Source organism: Sus scrofa, chromosome 2 (genome assembly GCF_054392235.1).
Source record: "Sus scrofa isolate SSC_HxYL_T2T_F1_AM1 chromosome 2, Sscrofa_HxYL_maternal_Yorkshire_Landrace_v2.0, whole genome shotgun sequence".
Classification (NCBI taxonomy): Eukaryota; Metazoa; Chordata; class Mammalia; order Artiodactyla; family Suidae; genus Sus; species Sus scrofa.
In genome coordinates this window covers 52,757,827-52,783,295 of record NC_139384.1, presented here as the reverse complement: position 1 = coordinate 52,783,295, position 25,469 = coordinate 52,757,827, and the positions used below count along the sequence as shown (strand labels likewise).

Here is a 25,469-nt window from a genome sequence, read left to right as displayed (position 1 = left end):
GTGTATCTCTTTATATAGCTTTTTCAGTGCTCGTTCTAGATATTATACTACATATCTTGTTATGGTCAACCAGTGTTGACACTCCCCCATTTGACTGTCTTAACAATTTCCTCTGCTTATTCTGAGAACATCAAATAGTGTTGATGAAGCAGTAATTTTGGCTTCGACCATCAAGCATAATTTAGAAAATTCAAGAGGAGAAAAGTCTATTGCATTTATTCATGTTTTACTTTCTGTTGTTCTTTTTTTCCTTCTTGATATGCCAAGATTTCTTCTTTTATCATTTATTATAAGCTTGAAGGAATTCCTTTAGCTATTTGGTCTATGATCCATTTCAGATAAATTTTCATGAATGACGTAAGGGTCAGGGTTCATACTTTTCTATACAGATATTCAGTTATTCCAATACTTTTTGTTGAACAGTTTCCTTTCCTCATGTCTGGGTTTTATAATTGTTTTCCTTTGGGGGAAGCTGTCTTTGGAGTCTTAATATCTCATTCGTGGAAGCAACAGTTGATCTTATTTTAAACTTCACTTCATCCTTTGGAATTTTTTTTTTTTTTTCGGTCTCTCTTTAAGGCCGCACCCATGGCATATGGAAATTCCCAGGCTAGGGGTTGAATCAGAGCTGCAACTGCTGGCCTAGGCCACAGACACAGCAACGCCAGATCTGAGCCCTGTCTGCAATCTACACCACAGCTCACAAGGTTAGATCCTTAACCCACTGAGCAGGGCCAGGGATCGAATCCACATCCTCATGGATACTAGTCAGGTTCATTACCACTGAGTCATAAGAGGGACTCCACCCTTTGAAATTTAAGGACTTTACCTCAATATTTTATATAAAAAAGAAATAGTTATAAACTTTTATTTTGGCTGAAAAAAATTGTAAGTTAATTTTGGGATAAAAACACATGAAACCAAAAATATGTATATTTTCAAATGTCTATGGATGATATTTTAAAATGCTCAGTAAAGGAGTTCCTGTCGTGTTGCAGTGGAAACGAATCCGACTAGGAACCATGAGGTTGCAGGTTCGATCCCTGGCCTCACTCAGTGATCCGGTGTTGCTGTGAGCTGTGGTGTAGGTAGCAGACATGGCTTGGATCCCGAGTTGTGGTGGCTGTGGCGTAGGTTGGCAGCTGTAGCTCAGATTAGACCCCTAGCCTGGGAATCTCCATATGCCACAAGTGCAGCCCTAAAAGGACAAAAGACAAAAAATAAAATGCTCAATAAAAAAGTTTGTTAAACGGCCAATTCTTGTTTTAGTTATTATTTTTTAAAAAGTTGATATGGGTTCTGTTTAATTCTTATTTTAAAAAGTCTACATGGGTGACTCTACCTACCTGCTATTCCTCTTACTGAATTTATGCCTCAGAGTCAGGTTTTGATGGGAGATGTGACTCTGATGTTCCCCGTTTTGGTCTCTAATCCTCCACGTTCTTCAAGTGTGAACAGTGGGTTGTGATTTTCATATTTAAATATATCCATTTTTATACACCAAAGATATGCAAAGAAAGTCAACTGCTTCATCTAGTATTCAACTGAATAAACAGTGGTAAATAATGCCGCGGGGGTAAAAATTGGTTGAGTGTATTTATTGAGAACAAAACATGCATTCACGAAGGAGCTTTGAGAACATTTCGAGTGATTTTTTTTTTTTTTTGTCTTTTTAGGGCTGCACCTGCAGTATATGGAGGTTCCCAGGCTAGGGGTTGAATTGGAGCTATAGGGGCCACCCTATAACACAGCCACAGCAATGCCAAGCCCGAGCTGCATCTGCAACCTACACCACAGTTCACGGCAACACCGATCCTTAACCCACTGAGCGAGGCCAGGGATCAAACCTGCGTCCTCCTGGATGCTAGTCAGATTCGTTTCTGCTGAGCCACGACGGGAATTCAAGTGAAATTTTGACATCATTATGTTCAAACTGGATATGAGGAAGAGTAATTCTTTAAAAAAAATATGGAGCCACTGAAGGTTTTTGTTTGCTTTAAAGATTTTTGTAAAAGAGAATAATAGAATCATATCTGAGCTTTCAGAAGATTTTATTAGCAATTCTACCTAGCATATCCTAGATGGTCTCAAGGAAGAGTGCTGACAGGCTGAACAAGGGGGTCCTTCAATTTTTTATATATGCATTAAATGTTATACATGTTTATTGAGAATCCCCTATATTCCAGAGACTGAAATTATAACTGTAATAGATATTAAGGATATGAAGACTAATACGACATAGAACCTGCTCCCAAGAATTTTCAGTCTAAGTAGAAGGCAACACACATGAACACACTGATATATTCCAGTGTAAAGACGCTACCAAAGAAGTCTGTATACAGTTCATTAGGAGTACAAATGAAGGGTCAGGAAAAGGTTCAAAGATTACTTAGAATCATGAAATAAAATATAGTGCTGAGAACAGTGCCTCGCACATAATAAATATTAGTAATGATCGCTGGTAGCAGTGGTATACAGACATGGAGGCAGGAAACGGCCTAGTGAATTTGGTTAGCAAAATAAGACAATGTGCAAGATAATAATAAGCGCTTTCATGAAGAATTCATGTGCTTCACCTATCTAGAAGTGAGAAAAGATGCTTGCTTTTCTCCTTTGGTCTCAGTTAACCTTTCTGTTTCAGAGACCATGGGCTTCAAACTTCTCGCTCATCTATTTGGTAAAAGAAGTCTGAATAAAAAGGTTCATATTCAAACAGGAAGCAAATGTGTCATTTGCTGCAAGAGTTTAAAAGTATAAGCTCAACCTTGTGATCAGCTTCTCCAGATGCTGCTCAAATCAACTGAAATTATTCAACAGGTCTTTTGTGTAAGAAGCTGATTGGAACAATGAAAAACATAATGACCAGTTTGTGTGTATGTGGGGGATGGGGTCTGGGCAGAGGCAATGGAAAAGTTACCAATGGGTACGGAGTTTGTGTTCAGGGTGATAAGATACTCTGAAATTGTTTATGGTAATTGAACAACACTTTAAAGTTTTAAAAAATTTGAAATGAATTGATAAAGCTGATCAAATGATTAATAGAATAAAAAACAGAACAAAATATAACCGTACATAAGAACTAGCTCCAATACTGGATCCTAAAAACATTTCACCTTTATTTCCAATAGATACTTGAGGCTAACCTATTTCAAAGAGGTTCACTGTTCTGACAAATATGTTTGACATGCCAGAACCCATTCACTCTTGCGGTGCAGATGAAACAAGGCTAAAAGTGTCAGCCTTGCTTTTCCTGGGCCAATTTAGCCACTGGTGCCAAGGCCTTCAACATGCAAGCCCAGTGCCATTTAATTCTCAAGCCCAATCCTGACCAAGATCTGAGATGAAGGTAGGAGGGAGCCCAGAGCATTCACGTCTCCCCACCCCCTACTCCCAGTGGGTTTTACTGGATTATATCCCCAGGTTTCTGTCTGGTCTGTTGATTAGCCCTGATTATGTCACCCAGTAGAACCGAGCCATTGTTCTCCGCTTCAGAGGCTTGCCTGGTCGGGCCCTCATTCTTTCTCCAGGGGTTAGACTCTAAATCCTATTTTCTCAGGCACAAGCTAGGGTCCTCCCCAACTGGCAAGACCACGTGCTGGATTTCAGGCCCTGCCATCACCTAGAGATTTTTGCTATTTTACACTAGCTCAAACTTTCTTGGAGCACAAACCCAAGTCTGCTCCTCTTCTTGGGAGATGGTTAATTTAGAGGACTGACCACTTCTTTCTGGGGCCAGCTCAACAGCTCACCTGTCCTAGATTCAGAAACCAACTATTTCTCCCCCCCCACCCCATTTCCAGATATCCACCGCTGAGATTTTATCAAGTCTTATGGCTGAGTCCATCAGAGTTGTGACATGAAGGTACCTGGCACAGCAATGCACCGTTCAATAAATGCTAGTTCTTTCCCCCCTGCTCCCTTCCTGTTGATTTAGGCTTGCCCTACTTACCTGGTGTACACAGTCTAAGAACTGTAGGAAGACTGGAGTGAAACCACCACCCTGACAGCTGAGGGTCAAGCTGCTTCGCTGACTGAATTTATGACCAAAAGAGAGCCACTCTTTTTCGACCAGCATCCGGAAGCCTTCAAGTGTCCTATAAAAGGGATCACTGAGTAACTGAACCAGGGAGGTCACCTAGGGCACAAGCAGGTCAGATACTTCATTACTTTCAGGCCTCAAAAAATTCCTGCGCTAAGACAAAGCACTTCCTTTTGATGACAGCTAATTCACAAGTTACCTGGATGGCAAAATTGTTCACTAATTGCTCCAGGACAGCTAAGTGAATTAATTCTACAAACTTTCCAGTAAAAACTCAGATTCAAATTCCTTTAGGGTGTTAAAAGTTTAATCCTTGCTTGGCCAATGTGCTGACTGTGACCTTTTCCTAGATTAATTAATGAGGTCACAGGATCAGTTCAAACCTAAATCTACTTTGTGGCAGATGTAGGTTAATGTTTTATTCTTTAATATTTATTCACACTGTATCTTTTCACACTGGAGTGAGTAAAGAAGGGGCTCACAGAGAACCAGGGACAGGACCGACAAAAACATGGGAAGGATGGTCCATGCTCTAGGCCGTATCATGCTTGTATGCTGCATCTGTGGTGTGAGCCTGATGCCCGGAGCCAGAGCTCCCTCCAGGTTAAGTAGGGCTTGGAGGCTCATGGCACAGAGCTTTTTGATGGATACCAGGAGGTGTTTGATACAAGGCTTTCTCTGTCCATAAACATATTAGTCATTATACAAAAGAATCATCTGCAGAATTTTAAAATAACTGAAAACACAAATATAAAATCAAGTATCTGAAAATATGTTTTAAAATTTACTTGTGCCGTGATGTCCCAGCCTTCTTCCAGACACACCAAAACTGAGGAACCATTCTCAAGTACTTCTGATACAACCACAGCCAGCTGCAATACCCTGTGGAGCTAAGAGATGGGAAAGGAGGCCACAATTAGACCAAGTACTTTCTGAGCCCCAAGAACAGACAGATATGCTATCAACTTTAGGTAAATCAAACAAGTTAGGGAAAAATCTTTTGGACAGAAGAACCACAGGAACTTTTATATACTTAAAGTTCTTAGTCAAAGTCAAGTATAAACACAATAAACAATGTGTTGGCGTTCTCTGGTGGCACAGTGGGTAAAGGAACTGGCATTGTCACTGCTATGGCTTGGGTCAGCTTCTTAAGCCAAGCCAGCTGACTCAAAGTCCCTACTGAACAATTAAGGTGTAAGCAGAGAATATTGATTTCAAAATTAGGCGTCTAACATTTTGGTTTAAAAAAAATTTAAGCATCACTTGACATAATCCGTAGAATGACTCCAATTCTGAACTAAAACAAAACACCCCTACCCCAATATTTTAAACAGAGCTGGGCTACTTTAAACACGGAAACAAGGCACATGTCCTTTCCAGGAACGGGAAGCTCCTCACTCACTGTTCCTACAACACAGCTATTACCAGGCTTAGCATTTGCTCTGAGTTAACTTAAATTGCCAATATCTCAAGTGGGGCAGTGTTTCTCACTGTTTTTAGTCACTAACTTGGGATAAGGATCCTCTTTGAAGTAGAACAAAGAATACTAGAAACATAAACGGATAGGCTGGGTGGTGGGTGGAGGCTGGAGCTCACAGCTTAGGGACAGAAGGGAATATTGATCAATTCTTTCCATGAGTACCCAAAGTATCCTAATTGTCTTAACCTTAAGTCACTAACATAGCCTGATATAGATTTCAAGCTAATTGTAAATGTGACTGTTTTCCTAGAGTTTAAGAATCTTGAGAATAGTTATTGCCTTGAGTACTCACATCATTTCCTGGCTTTTTTTTTTTTTGGCCCTTTAGTTCAGTATACTGTAGGAAACAACTCTTTTTCCTCCTCAAGAGAGGTGGGAGGCTTGGAGGTGGATGGGGACAGAGGATAGAAGGGCTGAGAACTCCTGCAGGGGGAGTAGGAGTAATGGACATAGCATAGGAGCCTAAAGACAGGGCTGAAGGCTATACTGCAGAGAGGCTCTTGGCCAAATGTCTGCGTCAGTGTCTAAAACATGCATGTCATAAATACCTTTCTTTCTGTGGTTTGGAAGAAATGTGGGTTATGTGTGCTGGCATACCTATTTCTCCTTAATTTCTCAGTAAGAGTTCAATTAAAAACATCTCAAGCTCGACTTAGCTGAAGGAAGTATTTGTGATTTTCCCCTAAACCTTAGGCTTCAGTGTATCCACTGTGCCTTTGATGGGCTGATTTGGGGGTGACGCTAAAACCTAGAGATATGGAACAAGCAGGGACAAAAGTGAGAAAGAGTAAAAGGCTCTTGGAGTCACCTAGAAATCACACTCATTCCTGGATCCTCACTCTGTCGACAACAAAGCAGGAGCCCCACAAACACATGTGGATTAAACCTGTTCTATATCAAAGAATGTCTAACTAAAAATAATATTCTCCTTAGCATCCTATGGAGACCAAATTTCAATAACAGAGAGAGAAAAACCCAGGGCTGAAGAATTCTACTCCCTCCTCTCCTATATCTCACAGTTTCTAGGACCTGAAAGGCCTCTGTAAAGGGCACACACTAAAGGGAGAATTCAGATAGTGGGGAACACAGTATTTTTTCCTCAAATATCAGCTCTCTATATCCAGTTTGGGCCTCTCTTTCCTTGCGTTACAAAACAAGCCGCTGCAGACATTACCTGTGGGAACCACTCTGAGTCTCCCAGGGCTCTCAGGAAGGTCACTTCTGAGTCAGTAGGGATGGTGCTCGGGACACAAGCTCTCATTAGCTTTTTAAAACTGGCTTTCACTTGTCGGATGTCATGAAATTCAACAGGAACAAACTCACAATTTAAAGCAAATTCTAACTTGAAATTCTGTGAATAAAGATAACAGAATTAGGCAGATGAAGAAGGGCAAAAGGTGAAAGAAGAGAGGAGTTCCTGTCGTGGCTCAGTACTTAAGGAACCCGACTAGTATCCATGAGGATACAGGTTTGATCCCTGGCCTTGCTCAGTGGGTTAAGGATCTTGTGTTGCCATGAGCTGTGGTGTAGGTCGCAGATGTGGCCTGGAACCTATGTAGGCCACAGGTGGCTGTGGTGTAGGCCAGCAGCTGTAGCTCCAATTCGACTCCTAGCCTAGGGACCTCCATATGCCACTGGTGTGGCCCCAAAAAGACAAAAGACTGAAAAAAAAAAAAAGTGAAAGAAGAGAATAGGTAAAAGTACAGTGTTTTCAACAGGGAAATGCTTAATACTGTATAGTTAGTTGAGGCCAAGGAGCTGCAGGGGCTGCAGTGGGTCAAGAAAGTCAATCTTGTGTGGGTAATGTGTCAGAACTGCTAGAAAGAGCCATTCAGTCAGGTCAATGGTTTGACTTGGCTTGCTGTTGTTCTGAGAACTGGAAAGGACTACTAGTAGACTGGAACCTGATGGAGCTTATAGCACCAGATATAAGCCAACTAGAAGGCCATAAACCTGGCAGTTTAAAGAGGAACCAATACAATGACACATGCACAGCAAAGCTATAAACTAAGTCTCCCCAAGATGCATATTATAATGAAAAAGTAATATACTGTTGAGGTTCCAGAGATCTACAAATTACAAAGATATACATTTGTTTCTTATGCAAGTAAACACAGTAATTGTAAAAATGAAAAAAAAGAGTAAATACTGAGCAGGAAATAAAAACTACTATCTCACTGCCCTAAGACTACTACTAATACTGTAGTTATTCTTTTAAAGCCAAGAATAATAATAAAAAAAACAGTAAAACATGGAAGGCTCTGTGGATTTCTAGCTTTTGGAAAACATTTTTTCACTCAATATGACACTTGTATCAATCTATATTTATTTGAGTACTACATATACATACATATATACATATATATATATATTATGGCTGCCCCTGTGATATATGGAAGTTCTCCAGCCAGGGACTGAATCTGAGCTACAGCTGTGACCTACACCACAGCTATGGCAATGTCAGATCCTTTAAGCCACTGTGCCGGGTCAGGGATTGAACCTGTGACTCCACAGCAACCTGCACATGGCAGTGGATTCTTAACCCACTGTGCCACTTATATTTTTAATCCATACGGAATTCAATGTGAGCTTGCATTTGTAACTAAAGAATGCTAAGCTCATGGCCCACTGGTATAGCTTATTTTGATAATCTAGATGCCTACTTTTGAAAATGATTTAAAAGTTCTCTAACTTCTTATGCCAAAACATGAATTTTCTTTTTTTCTTTTTCTTTTTGCTTTTTAGGGCCACACCCGCAGCATATGGAGGTTCCCAGGCTAGGGGTCTAATCAGAGCTACAGCTGCTGGCCTACACCACAGCCACAACAATGAGGGATCTGAGCTGAATCTGCGACCTACACCACAGCTCATGGCAATGCCGGATCCTCAAGCCACTGAGTAAGGCCAGGGATCAAACCTGCAACCTCATGGTTCCTGGTTGGATTCGTTAACCACTGAGCCACGACGGGAACTCTTTGAATTAATTTTCTTATATTCTTTTCACTTTCTTCATATTCTGCCCAAGGTACTCTACTGGATTTTCTGCTTTTCTTTTTATTTTATTTTATTTTATTTTTTTATTTTTTTATTTTCCCACTGTACAGAAAGGGGGTCAGGTTATCCTTACATGTATACATTGCAATTACAGTTTTTCCCCCACTCTTTCTTCTGTTGCAACATGAGTATCTAGACATAGTTCTCAATGCTATTCAGCAGGATCTCCTTGTAAATCTATTCTAGGTTGTGTCTGATAAGCCCAAGCTCCCGATCCCTCCCACTCCCTCCCCCTCCCATCAGGATTTTCTGCTTTTCTAAGAGTAAACTGCTTTTTGGAGATTGGCTGTTCAATAGTGTGAATGTAGTTAGCACTGCTGAGCTGTACACATTAAGATGATAAATTTTATGTTATTTGTATTTTACCACAATTTAAAAAAAATTGCTGCTGGAAACTTATGTATAAGGTCTGTCTAATGTTTTATATTGATCATTTTAGAGTATTTTTAAAAGGTCTATTAAACTTTTAAAATAAAAAGAAAAAACTCCCAAGTTTTTTTTGTTTTTGTTTTTTTTTTTGTTTTCCCCCTCAAAGAACATTTCCAATATATACCAAGAAAAAAAGTTTCTTTGTCTTAGTAACTTCTCTTTCAGGAATCTACCCTAAAGAAATAATCTAAAATGAGAGGAAAAAAAAAAAAACTAATGGATTGCATCCCAATAAAAATAATAAAAAGCTATATGCTTGAAAATGTGACTAAAATTTTACATATAGAAGATAAAGAAACTGAAACATCCAACAATATGGAGTTACATGGTGATTAAAATAATTATGAAGTCTATTATACAACATGGAAACATGTTACGGCTTGATATAAGGACTTGGTATGAGAACATGAGTTCTTTCCTATTAGTTTTATTTACAAAGTTATAATGGATAAAATATAGTTTACTTTTCAGGAAAACTGGGTTCCTTTTCATTTCCCATCTATACTTGAACTAGGTATACCTATCTTATAAACCAAGAGTTATAACTATAGTGTTGAAACACACTGTTAGATTATGTGTATAAGGTATTAAAGTTTTAAATTTAAAAAGGTAAAGAAGGCCAATTCCAGATTATTTAGAATAAGTCACTCTCACTAACTAGGGTCTACTTTGTTGGGAGAAAAAGGTGTGAAACTACAACTAGGCAGCACAGTGCTGGCTAGAATGTGGGGTGTGCCACACACCAGATAGATATGCACCCATGTTCTGCAGACACAATTGAATTAGTAAAAAGCAAAACCTGAATGGAATATACAAAAATCCTAATAACTACTGTGCCAAGATGGTGGAATCATACTTTTTAACCATAAAATTTTATTGATGAAAGAAAGAGATGAAGAAAAAGAGGAGTTCCCACTATAGTACTGTGGGCTAAGAATCCAACCATAGTGGCTCGGGTCACTGCAGAGGCACAGGTTTGATCCCTAGCCTGGCACAGTGGGTTAAAGGATCTGGTGTTGCCACAGCTGTGGCTTAGGTTGCAGATGTGGCTTGGATTCAACCCCTGGTCCAGGAACTTCCCTATGTAGTGGGTGTGGCCACTGAAAAAAAAAAGAAAAAAATTAAAAGAAAAAGAAGGGAGGGAGGGAGGAAAGGAGGAAGGTCCCAAGCGGTCAGTCCTTATTATTCATACATGTGGGATCACACAGCTTATCTGAGGACTGATGGGCAAAGGGATCAGCAGGAGCAAGCATTCAGGAGACAAACCCCGGGGAGTGATTCAGATTACGTACGAGTGAGTGACGTGCTGAAGGATGGAAAGTTTGGTGCTAAGGAGGCTGTGCAGACAATCCTGGACTACTATTGAAAAGTGTTCCAACTATTTTCTGGATATAAAATTATCTGCTGTATCAGAAGATGTGTGCATATGGAAAAACTGAGCATTACACAGCAGTTTCATTCCCTCTGCCCTAAAGGTTGGTGACTGTGACTGCAGCAAAGCCAGCTTGCCACGGAAGAGCTAACCCAGTCACTGGCATCTTGAGGACCAGACATGTGGGGTCCTGCTCACAGCCTTCATTCTACAGTTCACCTGAAGGTCTGTCTAGATTGTCCAGTGCTCACTGGGGCACTGGATTAAACTTTAAGGGAATTTCTGAACTAGCAAATACTTTTATTTCCCACACACCTGTCAGTAGTAATGAAATTTATTTTGGCCTTCCCTTGCCTCCTTATGCACTTTTCCACTCTTCTTCCTTCCTGTAGCTTTATCATCAGGTTTATAAGAACAAAGCCATCTGTTTTGCCACAGGCACTGATTCCTATGGAAGCTGAACTAAAGGCAGTGGAAAAACATAGCCTGAATAATAATATTTTATTTTAGGTACACTTTCTAATATTCCTCATGTTTATACTGATCTTTTAAATGATTATAAGTACTTATTTTCATGCTAATAAATATGCATGTGTATATGCAAATGTATCTCTCTAAAAGTATATGTTTTATATACATACATACATGAGCTAATTTTTTTTTTTTGAGATTATTAACTCCAGGTTAAGAATCCATGCTCAAAAAAAAAAAAAAATTCTAGGAAAACTGGTTTATGAAATAAGTTTTATAAACTGTCTTCATGTAGCTGTGAAGTTTCTAAGTGAGAAAAAGAAATCTTACCCTTAGCTGCGACTTTTCACCAAATATATAAAGGGCCGCTTGGCGTTTCAAGAGCTGGTTTTGCAGGTAAGTGCTGTTACTGAAGGAGGTCGAGTGATCCTTGCCTGCCAGCCTGGCACCAACGTCAATGAAAGATGTTGGAGAGCTGATCAGGCGAGTGCTAGAGCGAAGACTTGCCCAAACACCTTCACAAAAGTCAAAATAATTCGTGAGATAATCTGATGTGAGAACACCACTGAAGAGGGAAAAAGATGCATGCTCTGTAGGTACAGTTTGAGAGGTAATAATCAAGTTAATTCATCTTATTAATCATGGATCACACTGGTCATTTATCATTTACTTTTATATCACATAAGCATTATTCAATATAACATTCCAAAAATCACTTGGCTTGGAGGGACCTAAAACCTATAAGTAAGTAAATACTGAGGCCATACACAGAGAGAAGGTACTGACACTAGGAATGAAAAGGTGTGGGCAGGAGGCAATGATAAAGCCTAGGGAGGAGGACATGGAGTAAATTTCTAAGGAACATTCTTCTACTTTAGCCAGCCAATTCAACAAGAAGTCCAGATTAAGATATAAATTAGAACTTTACTAAATTCATTAAAATCTGAGGCTGGATTTAGAGTATTTGTGTATCATGCCAGAATGCTGTAGTTTTAAGCCATTAAAGGTTACACTGTCATCTTCCCCCCACCCCAGGATCCAGGAAAAATGGTGAGAAATTAATAAATTTAGTAATGTGCACTTCATTGAATCTTGGGAGGCCTTATTTAAAAGTTAAAGTCAGAAGCAGATGCCTTCTAAGGGAAAAGGTAAAGCTAAGCTACTGGAAAAATCTCATGAGCTGACTTTAATGATATTAATTAGAGAAGTCAAGGATTTCTATATTCAAGTGAGACTATCGAATATTAAATATCCAAACACAAAGGCATATACTAAGTCCCAAATTTGACTAGCCCTGTAGCACCTTCAAAATAACAGGGTTTCTTATAAACGCCCACAGACTACGGTGTTCAGGCTGGTGACGGGGCCCCAGGGGCACAGAACACTGCCCCTGCGCCCCTAAAGCACGTTCTCTAGGTTTGGAAAGGCTTTTTGAGAAGCTTTAACTTCTTTTGCCAAGTGTTAAAAAGCCATGTTTCTAGGTGACTAGAATTTACCATAACATCACATCTGCTTCTCTCTTTATAAACGTCTATTAGGGTCAGGAGACCAGTTCTCAAGAAAAAGTTTTGTATATTTCTGCTTAACGTGGATGAATCTATTATAACCTATAAGCTTTCTTAGATATTATGGCAAGAGTTAATTTAAAAAAAATGGAATCACAGAGGGAATTCAGAATGTGGATGAGAATAAATAATCTAATTTGACAAACAAATGTGGAAAAGGTCGCTTGTAACACATACGCTTTCATATGAAGATGGTTAAAAAGAGTGACACAGCAGGACAGATAATACAGTACCTTGATTATGGACTCTTCCCTTAGCTGAAGATTTGGGATCTGACTGAGTAAAAACATTTATCTCTGTACCCATGCACTGGCAGGTAAGATTAAAGACAGAAGGAGGAATGAAATGTATACAGCAGCAAACATCAGAGCAAATTGAATTAGAGAGGAATAGGTTAATTTTAAAAAAAGTTAACAATAGGGGAAAAAGGTAAATATAATAAAAGCAGAAGATCTGATTAACAAATAAGAAGCTGCACAGTCACACAAAAAAGATGAACCGAGTGCCTGTTAAATGAAATTTCAGCTCTTGTTTATAAATATTGTAAGCACAATGAAATGGACAGCACAGCAGAGAGTGCCACGAAAAAATTATACCAAATGGAATAAGCTTTTGGAGGTTGTCGTTTGGAAATAAATTTTTAGAATAAAAATTAAGGAATTTGGGGAGGGGGGTATATGTTAGGAATACATTGGCCCTGGTATTTAGCAGGCTGATTGGCAAATTCTACGTGTTGTACAACACTTGTTCTTTGAGCTGGACATTACATCAGGAATGAAGCTCTAACAACCATTTGGAATAACTAAGGGCATGTTTTTGCAGTAGAGCATTAAGCATTGCCACGCTACCTTATTTTTTCTCTTTTCATTTGGAAATTCCATTTATTTTTCATAAACAGTTATGAGCAGCAAAAACTTATGACCCTGTGACAATACCCAATGCCACTAAAAATACAGCTTGTGTGATGACTGACGTAATGACTTCTCCTAAAATCCCTACTTGCACCAAAATGATAGGCAGTGTCAAAGATAATGCTTTTGTAATTTGAGTAATATTGCTTTTTTCCGACAGAGAGCAAGCACTTTGTAGCTACGGCAAACTTTCCCTGGTAATAACAAAAATGGTGAGCAGTAAGTTATCGTTATATTCTTTCCTGCACAAAGGAACTGCTCAAGTCCCTTAAAGAAAATGATTCTGTATTTATTCACGATTAAAAACATTAACAGTAGTCTTTTTAAGCTATACATTTCAAAACTGCATAAAATATGACATAATTTGATAAAAGAAAAATCATCAGAAGTGATTTTTCATATTTGCCTCACTCCTTTGTAGGCAGGAAATAAAGGGCATTGACGGATTTAGGGGACAAAGGAAATCAGAAAGCTAAGAGCCGCAGAGGTGCTGGCTGATTGTCCAGAGAATGCCACTTACTATAAGACAGAACAAAGACCTGGGACAGCATGAAAAAGGCACAAGGCCTCCGGTGTGCTAGCTGGCTACTCTCCTTCCTGTTTAGGTTTTGAGCTTTCCTACTGGAATATGGATCATTAAATGCTTATGGTGATGCCTGAGCAGCTGTGATATTCTGACTGATTCTGAGATACTGTTCCCTAAACATCATTTTCTGATGCTATTCCCTCAGCCTGCAATGACCTCTTCCATTTCTTCACCTGAGAAACTCCTTATTCCTTAAGATCCAGGAACAATGTGAATTCCTCTGAAAAGCATTCCTGACTGTCCCTAAAGTCCTACAGAGCTCTATTTGAACTCTGATCCCATTGCATTGTCATTATTTGCATATTTTATTCTACTTGACTGTGTGCTCCAGAGGGCAGGGACCTAGTCACACTTTGTCTTGTATCCATGCTGAGAGCATGATATGCAGGTGTTGTGAATATTTGTTGATTATTTTCTTTTTAAAAACTGATACATGTGAGCTGTTGTGGTTCTACTTTATCTTCAACTCAATTATTTACCCTAAAAGAATGAAAAGAAGGGTATTACATTTAAAACACAAGCACTTTTTCAAACAGAGCCTCATTAATGAAAAACTGCCAAGCTTTTATCACCTAGCAGAAAATCAGCAGTAAGAAAATGATCTGTGCTATATGGGGTCAGCTCAGGACTTTGAGAACTGTAATTCCATCTGACAGTCGTGCTAACCAAAGGCGTTCCATTACTGCATTGGTAGTGAGGTCTACTTAGCTTCCTGAGTGATTCCTAGGTGTCAAATATGTGTCCAGAGCATTTTTCCAAAATTGAGGATCCTCCTTAGCGGTTTGTGAGATCATTTTAATTGGTTAAATCAGTATTTTTAAAGAAGTGAAACATTAGAATTTATTATGTGCATTTGCACGTAGTATAGAAGAGTTTGCTTCATGACACTTTTGTTGTAGTCTACATACATTTTGTCTTGTGACTTAGCACTACCTGGATTGTGATATAAAATGAATATGTACATACACATATGGATATAAAAGGATTTCTTACTATGAGTCATGATCAAAAACGTTTGAAAGTTACTGGTCTAGGCCTAAGGCATAACTGCTTTTGCCTTTGCCAGTGAGAAGCAATTGGCTAAAGGCAATGTTAATGCAAAAGTAGACTTTCCTCCCATTTCTGTGGAGTATTAAGCAGCAATAATGATAATAATCGCATCAATAATAATGGAACATTTATTGAGCTCTTATTATTATGAGCCAGTAACTAAGTACTCTACATATAATATTTCATTCATTCCTCTCACAGACTCTAAAGCTAGAATACTATGATTATCTCCATGAGGACACTGATGATTTAGAGGTTTCCTAAATTGTTTAATATTACACACTAAATGGTAGGGTTTCAGTTTGAATTTAAACGTAACTGAGCTAAATTCTTAGTGTTGTCACCTAAGCAAGCATGTGCCCTGGCTCTGTCCAGCAGGGTCTGGCTAAAGGGACTGTTTCAGGGAGGAAGTGATACAGTTCATCCCACCCGTGGGATTGCACTGCTGGTCAGAGCACGAGCATTTCTTAAGCACTGGTATTGTTCCCTCTACTCTGTTCAGATCAAAGGAGAGAAGGAAAGCAGATGCCTGGGTTGGATGTGGGGACAGGGTATTGTATTTATCAATGGGACCTTATGCCTAAGTAACAGTGCATGAGGTAAAAGCTATATTCCGTGAATGCCGCGCTGAAATAGGCTGAATTAATTCTAGTGTCAGTTATGGTGTCATCTGCTAAGAGATCTTAGCCAAGTCATTTCATCTCTCAAAGCTTCTTAAAGTACCTGTCCTGGAGGTTATTTCAAGGAGAAAACAACACTGTAGAAGAAGGGCTATGGAAATGTAAAGGATGAAAAATCAAAAAGCTACCTCCAGGAGTTCTTGCTGTGGCACAATGGGATTGGCAGTGGTGTCTCTGCAGCACCAGGATGCAGGTTCGATCCCTGGCCTGGCACAGTGGGTTAAAGGATCTGGCATTGTTGTAGCTGCAGTATGGGTCGCAACTGTGGCTTGGTTCTGATCCCTGGCCTGGGAACTCCATATGCCAAGGGGCAGCCAAAAAAGAAAAAGGATAAAAGAAAAAAAAAAGCTGCTTCCACACGGCTAATTCTCAAATATACCAGCTATTTCATTTTTACATTTAAGAGGCAGATTTTATCATAGCATTTTTCTACACAAGATAATTTATTCAAGTTGCAAGTATGTGCATTTTCACCATGGGGCACAAAAACTATTGTAATTTTAAATGAAAAACAACGTGATCTATTCATATTTTCATTTTTTCTTAACTGGCTCTTGAGTCAAAAAGCTTGCTTCCCCTGCCTCAGGAACTGCTCAACATGCATGCTCAATGCTAAGTGACCAGTCGGACTAAAAAAGGGTGAAGGAGAAGGTGGAATTCAATCTAAACCCTGGCTCACCAGAGTGGAAAGGCACACAATGGAAATAACATAAGGAAACTGTTATCAAGACCCTATGACAATGAAAGGAATGGAAAACCAGTGGAAATACAGAAAAAAGGAGGTTAGGAGGGAGATTCAAGATAGGAAGCTCTTCCCACATAGCATAAATGAGGAACTGCTGGAGAAATGGTACCTAGCTCTCTGGAAGAATCAAGAAGCTCTGTACTTGGGGGGGAACAAGGAAATTATCTAACAGCAAGGGCAGCCAAGTGTCTATACATAGTCTTGCCATGGCCAATGTGAGTGTGTGTCTGCCTGCCATATTCATGTTAACAGGGAATCTTCTGAGATTTCTCAAACTGGCTTTGCCCCAGTCCGTTCCTACTGCTCTATGTGAGGAGGGATGATGCTGTCAGAAGAAACAAAAGAAGCAGCTGGAGGGATCATAGAAGTTGAAGGTGCCAGGAAACAGCCATATCTCATTTTCTAATTAATTACCAGGACCTTGGAAGATTTGGAGGCTTTGGGAGTGAAGAATTAAGTGATGAAATAATGAGATTTGGGTTCTGGATCCTTGCTTAAGACACCAGATTGAAGGGGATGTGGTTAGCAGCAAAGGACTGTCAAAAGGAAGCACACTAAATTTACAATAATTTTCAGAAGAAAATATCTAGGAAGGGGTCAGAAATAATACTTATGGCCTAATTATGCATAGGAAGGGTCAGAAACAAATTAAATAGGAGATTTTAACACTAAAATGTGAGTACAGCCTTCCACATACCTTTGAGAATAGCAAAGAATGGACTCACAACTAGAATGTAATCCCCTTGTATAAAAAAAGCTGGGAGTATGAGGCCAATATAAAAAAATAAGAAGATATTGTAGTTGAAACAGATTGGTGGAGTTCCTGCTGTGGTACAGTGGGTTAAAAACCTGACTGCAGAGGCTCAGGTTGCTGTGGACCTACAGGTTTGATCCCTGGCCTAGGGCAGTAGGTTACAGGATCCGGCATTGCTGCACTGTGGTGTAGGTCGAAGCTATGGCTTGGATTCAATCCCTGGCCCAGGAACTACCATACGTCATAGGTGCGGCCATAAACAACACCCCCTCCCCCCAAAAAAAATAAGAAAACAGATTGGTGAATATCCATGAGCCTAAAGAGAGACAGTTTTGTACCAAAATTTGTATTACAGGTCACCTGGCCAAATGAAGGAATTGAAGGAATAGATAATGTGTTGCTGATGAAGTTAACAAAGGCAAAACTCAAGAGCAGGGTTGGGGACAGGGAGGGCGTCAACTAACCAGAGATATGCCAGAAGCTGCCTTCTACTAAAAGTTAAAGAGAAAAAATTGCTGACATGCCTGCTAATAGAAGCTTTCAGATGGCAAATAAAGCAGTAAGGAGAACTGCAACCTTGAACCAAATTCTGAAAGGAATTCTCAGCAACAGAAACACCAGAAACCTTAGGAGAAAGTCATTGAATGATGTTTTAGTTCAAATTCACTAAGAAAGAAATGATGAGAAGAGTGAAGTGTCTATGTTGAATTAAAAAAAAAAACTATTTTAAATATTCAGGAAAAAAGTGATACATGACTGTTATGGGTCGAACCGCGTCCCCTCAACTCTCTGCCAAAATTCTTTATGTTGTAGTCTCAGCTCCTAATACCTCAGAATGTGACCTCATTTGGAAACAGGGTCACTGCAGACGTAATCTGTGAAGATGAGGTCATCCTGGAGTGGGATGGGCTGCTAATTCTGTATGACTGGTGTCCTCATAAACGGGAAAGCTCAGAGAGAGACACACAGGGAAAATGTCATGGAAAAATGAAGGCAAAGATACGGCTGATGCCTCTACAAGCTAAGGAACGCCCAAGATTGCTAGCACACCAGCAGAAGCTAGGGGCAAGGCAGGGAACAGATCATTCCTCACAGCGCTCAGAAGGAACCAACCCTGACATCTTGATTCTGGACTTCTAGCCTCCAGAACTGTGTGACAGTAGTTGCTTAAGCCGTGTGGTTTGTGGCACTTTGTTACATTGGCCCTAGCAAACTAATACAAGGACCTTAATGCCTAATTAGGAAGACGACTGAAGGAGGTGGAAGGCTCTTAGGAGATTCTACAATCACAGAAAACGGTAGGCAGAAAAGTACCTAAGGAATCAACATGGCTGCCAAGAGATGTGCACAGTAATCTTGGCTTTCTAAAGGAAGTGAATTTTGTAAAACAAGAGTATGTTGATTCTGAACCATTTTCTTCTTATTGCTCAAACTAGCATTTCAGAGAAGACGAGTAAAAGTATCAGGCACTGGAGGCACAGCCTTTGAGTCTGGGATCTTGACTCCCTGGCTTTTCTGCTTCTGTGCTCAGTCTTCCTCCCTGCATGCTGGAAGGACCATGCAGGGCTGCCAGGGCCGGGTTGCCATTCAGACGTGCTCCCTCCCCTCCTGGGGCTTCCAAACACATCAGTAAGATTTCAGCAATTATTATACCTCTTGTCCCATGAGGCTAAACCCATCTGTCACCACACTAGTAATAAATTTGATCATTCATTTAGAAAAGGGTGATTTAAAATTTTAACCACAATTAGTTGATTTAATGTATCATTACCTAGAAAAAAAGTGTTCTGCTTTTAAGGTTGTATCAGTGCTCAGTTATAAAATCAATCTTACTAACCTCCTCGAGCAAAGCTATTGGATGGGTTTACATCCAAATGTCCTGGCACTACCTGCTTAAGCACAGTGGACACTCTTGAAGTCCTCCTTTCAGTCCCTAAAGTCAGCCAAAAAGAAGAACAAAAACCATGGCGTTTGGGTTAACATTACTCAAATGACAAAAAAGTTATCTTCATGTGTAGCGTGTCTAATTGCTGCCAAACATTGTACTTTTTTAAGTACCCAAAGCTTTAATAGCAATAACAAGGCACTGTTACTATTTCCTCAGAGATACACACTTTTGCAAGATTACAGAGAGTTAGGTTTGGCAAGTGCAATCAGAGAGTTTAATGATAAATGAAGCAAGGCATGCATGGTGTTACTTTACAAGGAAAGCCGCTTTCTGCTTATGGTGAACGAATTCAAATAGCTGAGTAAGCCAAGGAGACCAGCTTCTCAAGTCACATGCTCCTGTGTCTAACACATTGGGGTTACCTCTACATGAACCCTTTGGGGTTCCATCACATGATAACTGAAACAGAATATTAGTACAAGTCTTAATGGCTTCATCCGAATCTAGTGAAAACAAACTGTACTGTAAATCATAAAAGGCTGCAGAAACTTCAGGAATCTCAAACTTAGGCATGATGAGTTTAATAAAGATACATTTAAATAAACAGATGGTCAACTTACACATTCAATTCTATAATATTTTAAAGTCCATGTAAAACAGATTCCAGGAAAAAAAAGACCCAGCTGACTTTATGTTTCCCACCACCTCTCTGATTATTCTTTCAAAAAGGAAATAACTGAATCCCTAAATTTGGTTACTGTTTACTAGAAGTTAATAGTGGTTCCTTGATTTCTAAATTAAAGAAGCTAAAGTTATAGACTCAAGGTAACATATTAAGGAGTTATGTTGAAGTAACAACATAGAGACTAACCCTAGGAGTGAATATGACCTTTCATATTTGTCGAAAAGAAAAGTATTACTAAATCTTACCTGGAGACAGAGCAAGTGCTGGCCTGACAGTAAGGGTGTTATTGCCACTGAGTTTCTGATGGACGGAAACTGCATTCAGCAAGGCTTGCAAGTACTTTTCTTGTTCTATGCTACTGGAAGATTCTAAAGAGGAGGTAGGAGCTATAAAAGGAAAACATATTAAATAAAACAAACTATCTCTATGTTAATAACAGGCTCTCTCTATATACATAAGCTTGTTCTTTCTATGTAGTTTTTAAGTTACCACACCCAAATACAGAAACCAGCCCCACTTAAAGCTCCCAACCATTACATGGATAATCCTCCTATGATATTGGTTTCACCACACCTACTTCTTGAATGCTTCATCATCTTCCCAGAAAGAGCCCAGGTCTAGAAAACCAGCACATGGCTGTCCTTCCAAGCACAGATATAGCTTCTCAGTATCCAACCAACTCCAAATAAAGATTCACAAGGCACAGCATCTCCTTGATCATCTTCCCCAACCACCTCATCCAAGCTACTGTTTGGGAGCAGAGGATGGAGCAGGTTCCTTCGGCATCCCAGAATGAGCCGAAGTGAGAATTTACCAACACCAGTAACTTTATTACACTTCTGTCACACAGGCCTAACAGGGGCATGAACATAGAGGGGGTTGTGGGAAGAGTGGAGGAAGATGAGAAGACAGAATTAGCTACTGCTAACCTCTCTTGTCCTGGAGTTTCCACTGTGGCACCGTGGGTTAAGGATCCGGTGTTATCTCTGTGGCGGTGCAGGTATAATCCCTGGCCCCATGCAGTGTGTTAAAGATCTGATGTTGTTGCAGCTGTGGCTCAGATTTGATCCCTGGCCTGGAAACTTCCATATGCCATGGGTGCAGCCATTAAAAAAAAAAAGTATGCAAAGATGGAAATAACGGTGAGAACAATTCTGAGTTGGAGGCAGTCTGAGCCCGGCTTGTGTAGGGTAAAACAGAATCACTGCAATTGGCCCAGGCACTTTAAAGCAGCATTGGGAAGGACTCACTAAATCTCCAAAATTTATAAACACCTCCTACCGCTCAATACTAAAAAAACCCCAAACAACCCCATCAAAAAATGGGCAGAAGATCTAAACAGATGAATTCTCCAAAGAAGACACACAGATGGCCAAAAAACACGTGCAAAGATGTTCAACATCACTCATTATTAGAGAAATGCAAATCAAACCCACTATGAGGTACCACCTTACACCAGCCAGAGTGGCCATCATCCAAAAGTCTATAAACAATAAGTGCTAGAGAGGGCGTGGAGAAAAAGGAACCCTATGACACTGTTGGTGGGATTGTAAATTGGTGCAACCACTGTGGAAAGCAGTATGGAGATTCCTCAGAAAACTCAAAATAGAACTACCATTGGATCCAGCAATCCCACTCCTGGGCATCTATCCAGAGAAAACCACGACTCGAAAAGACACAAGTACTCCAATGTTCATTGCAGCACTATTTGCAATAGCCAAAACATGGAAACAACCTAAATGTCCATCGACAGAGGAGTGGATCAAGAAGATGTGGCACATATAGACAATGGAATATTACTCAGCCATCAAAAGGAACGAAATACTGGCATTTTCAGCAACATGGATGGACCTAGAAATTATCATGCTGAGTGAAGTCAGTCAGACAATGAGACACAGACATCAAATGCTTTCACTGACATGTGGAATCTGAAAAAAAGACACAATGAACTTCTTTGCAAACAGATACTGACTCACAGACTTTGAAAAACTTATGGTTTCCAAAAGAGACAGTTTGGGGAGTAGGGTGATGCACTGGGGTTGTGGGATGGAAATCCTGTAAAATTAGATTGTGATGATCATTGTACAACTATAAATATAATAAATTCATTGAGTAATAAAAAAAGAGGGACAATAGATATTAGCAAACTTTCTTACAACTTGAAGAGGAAATAATTATTATTATATTATTATATTTCATCACCTTTAAGCTGCCATCATATTTTATAAACTCTAAAAAGTTATCAATTATTTTGCATACTAAGAATAAAAAACTGCCCATTTAAACCAGGATACATTCTTTCTGATCACATGAATTATAAGTTGTATCCCAATTTTAAAGATATTAAAATAAGCAAATTCATGAGCTCAATATGAAATATAGTAAATTTATATTAGATTAAAAAATCAGAAACCAGTGGAATAAATCAGTTTCAATTTTTTTCCAATTAAAAGCTCAGTAATATGCTCTTTAATGCTCCTAAAATGATTCACTCACTTTATGTAACCTCTATATGCTGCGTTCTATTATACCTATTTCGTGGCTTGGGAGGATTCCTCAGAGCAGATGCAGTTAAAAGCCAACTGCCTTCAATTATACCAGTGTTGAAACACCAAGCCAGATGGAATAACACCACCAATAATAATATAGTGTTATATGTGAAATGCCCTCAGTCAACTGAATGATCAAAGATACTCTGGCCAACTTTTAACTTTCAAGAGGGAATGGATGAGAATTAAAAAAAAAAAAAAAAGTGTCAAAAAAGCACATGGTTCAAGTTCCTGTGTAACACACAAGGTTAAGGATTTGGCACTGCTGCAGCTGTGGTGCAAACTGCCAACTGTGGTATGGATTCAAGATCCCTGGCCCAGGAACTTCCACATGCTGTGGGTGTGGCCAAAAAGAAAAAAACAGAAACAACAGCACCACGGTTCTACCTACTGAGCCACTGAACTTGAGTTACCTCATTTCCAAAGAGAAAGAATGCAGCCATCCCTAAATTGGATCTAATATCTTAGTGGTCCTTTAATTTTATTAAACATCTACTTTAAGCTAGAAGTTATGTGAGAAAGGTTAACAAAATATAACTCCTGATTGACTTCAAGACCTCAAAACATACTGCTCAAAAAATATCCCCAGAAAATGGGTAGTGGCACTTAGTATATCTTTTTTCTTAAGCTGGCCAGCCTTTAGCTTCCTAAAAACCTCTCTGGCTTGAGAGCTATTAAGCAGCATTGTGGTCATTAGTTTGCTGACTAATGTGTGTGTGACTTATAAGAATGAGACAGGCTATCTCAAACTACATGGGACAGAATCCTTTTTTGCTTCTGAGGCTGTTAAATATATTTGGATGCTTTCCAAAAGAAAAGAAAGAGATTAGTATAATCTGTTTCCATCTGTAGATAATCTGGTTTGCTGAAATGAAAACAGCCTAGAACCGAGACTTGACTATGTTAATTTCTATAAAAATCCAAATACAGACATGTTAAGTAAGATGTCAAGTTCAAGTCTACTTCTTGTTTAAGTTGTATATGCTGTACACAGCACAGTGGAAAGGTCTATGTGTAAGAAGCTTGATCAAAGGGCACAACTAGCATTTCCAGATTTTACTTACTTTATTTTTTGGAATACTCCACAGTGGAAGGATCAGAATAATGTTGTAGAGAACTGCTTACCTGCCTGAGGGGAGTTCTGTGATTTAAAAAGACCAACTACTCCCTTCCCGTGGAATCCTCCAGATCGGAGGAGCAGGGTACCGCTTCTTGAATTCTTCCAACATACAACAGGCAGGCGATTGTGTCGATAGCAGCGGGCCACTCTTGGTAAACTACTGTCCTGTACAGCTTGAGGTACAACTAAAAGGCCAGGATAGCTTCAGGGGCATGAAAGGGAAAATGATTGGGATGGGTGAGGGGTGGGGAAAGGAGAAGAAAAAAGAAATGGGGCAGAGAGAGAATACAAGAAAGTAAATATCATAATATGTATTGATGTCAACTTTATGAGAATGACAAATCAAGCTGTCAACTTATTTATTAGACTGAGGAAATGACAAACAGAGAATAGAGGACACTGGTGTTAGACTGCCAGAGATGGTGAAAGGACAAAAAATCAAAACCAAATGATTTTTGGTATGAAAACTGTGTTCAAATGTCAAGTGAGTTTAAATATTTTATTAATATTCCATGTTGATGATCATTTTAAAAAGATTAGCTCATAAAGTTACAGGATGTGATGCTGGGAAAACAAAAAACAGACAGGAGCACTTTGGTTTTAGAGATTGGTAAGTATAAGACAGGTGGCTTTCAAAGCATTTCTTTCCTTTAGTTTATTTATAAATATTAGACTAGAGAGAGTTCATATTAACAACCTCCTAACTAACCTCTAACCCCACATCTTTTTTGTGTGTGTGGATTTTTTTTTATTGTGGTAAAATATATTTAACATAAAACTTACTTGTTAACCATTTTCAGTGCACAAATCAGTGTGCAATTATCACAACTTCCCAGGAACCCTCCAGATCACAGGAGCAGAGTACTGCTTCTTAAATTCTCCCAACATATAACAATCCCTTTTAATCTGTTACTTTGTTATAAGCCAGTGCTGAGAGCAGGGAGAGAAAATCCAGTTTATGGTCACATAAATCATAATCTTCAGTGGCTTTACTGAATGCCAATTTAACTTTCCAGAGATAGCATACCTAACCAGAGACAGCATACCTAACCAGAGATACCTTGGAAGCATTCTGAAAGTCTAGCACTTTGGTGCTTCACAAGTTATAGGCTGTATTTCTCTATACCACAAACTGATCAAGGTACCTGGCTGCAGACATAATCATCCCCGAAGACATGAAAACCAGTTCTATTATTAGGTCCCTCTATTACTAACTCCACTTGATTATCTTTTTTGCCCCACTTGCTTCTAGATACTACAGTGATTTTGTATATTAGATGAGTGAGCAATGCTTAATGGCTTCAGGTACTGACTGTCTCAGTAACCAGGAAAGAATCAGCACACCCCTTAACCTCTGTCCCCTTCCCCTCTTTCCATGGGGCACAAGCACCACAACCATGCTCTGCTACACACAAGGTCTAAAGACTTTCCTGGTTCCAGGCATGGGGTTGAGTGACAGCTGAAGAGCCACTGGTGCTGGGGAAAATAGCATAGAGTCTGAAGACCAGCAGAGACTACTCTCAATACCAGTCTCACATAGCAATGAAAGATAAACCCATTTACCCTGCTGTGGAAACTTTTTAATCAAAGAACAACACACACATAAATGCTCAAAACATAAATGAATTAACACAAAAAGAAACCCATGTCACTACCACTTAGGTCTAGAAATGGACTGTTTTCACCATCCCTGAAATCCCTTTGCGTCTCCTCCCAATCACTATTCCTCCCTCTTCCTCCTCAAAGATTATCACTGTCTCTGACTGCTAACAATATGGATGAGTTTTGCCTGTTTGGAATGTCACAAAAAAGGAGCCAATAGAATTTAATCTTTTGTGTGGCTTCTTTTGTTCAATGGTATGTTTATGAGATTCATCCATGCATGTGTCTGTAGTTTGTTCATTTTCATTGCTGTATAGTATCCCACGGTGATTATATTATTTATTCTTCTATTGTTGATTCTGAGTCATTTCTAGTTTTTATTATATAAGAAAAATGTTGCCATGAACATTCTTATAGTTGTCTTTTGGCAGTATGTGTGCATTCCTAGATGGAGTAGAATTTCCAATAGATACCTAACAGATTGTGCAT

At 39.3% G+C, this 25,469-nt stretch overlaps 1 protein-coding gene across 7 annotated transcripts in view; it reads right to left on the bottom strand.

Moving 5' to 3' along the window:
* SBF2 (SET binding factor 2) overlaps positions 1-25,469 on the bottom strand; it is a 451,285-nt gene that overhangs the window by 30,130 nt on the left and 395,686 nt on the right. For 3 of the 7 annotated variants that reach the window (XM_005661131.4, XM_085012070.1, XM_013994573.3), the window contains 7 exons: positions 23,384-23,580; positions 19,955-20,095; positions 18,974-19,069; positions 11,176-11,360; positions 6,694-6,870; positions 4,828-4,929; positions 3,950-4,135 (listed from right to left, as the gene is read on the bottom strand). In XM_005661131.4, coding sequence (XP_005661188.2) covers positions 3,950-4,135; positions 4,828-4,929; positions 6,694-6,870; positions 11,176-11,360; positions 18,974-19,069; positions 19,955-20,095; positions 23,384-23,580 — 1,084 coding nt within the window. Of the gene's footprint in view, positions 1-3,949; positions 4,136-4,827; positions 4,930-6,693; positions 6,871-11,175; positions 11,361-18,973; positions 19,070-19,270; positions 19,484-19,954; positions 20,096-23,383; positions 23,581-25,469 lie in introns of those variants that run through there. The other 4 variants (XM_003122980.6, XM_085012071.1, XM_085012069.1 and 1 more) reach the window with 2 other exon arrangements.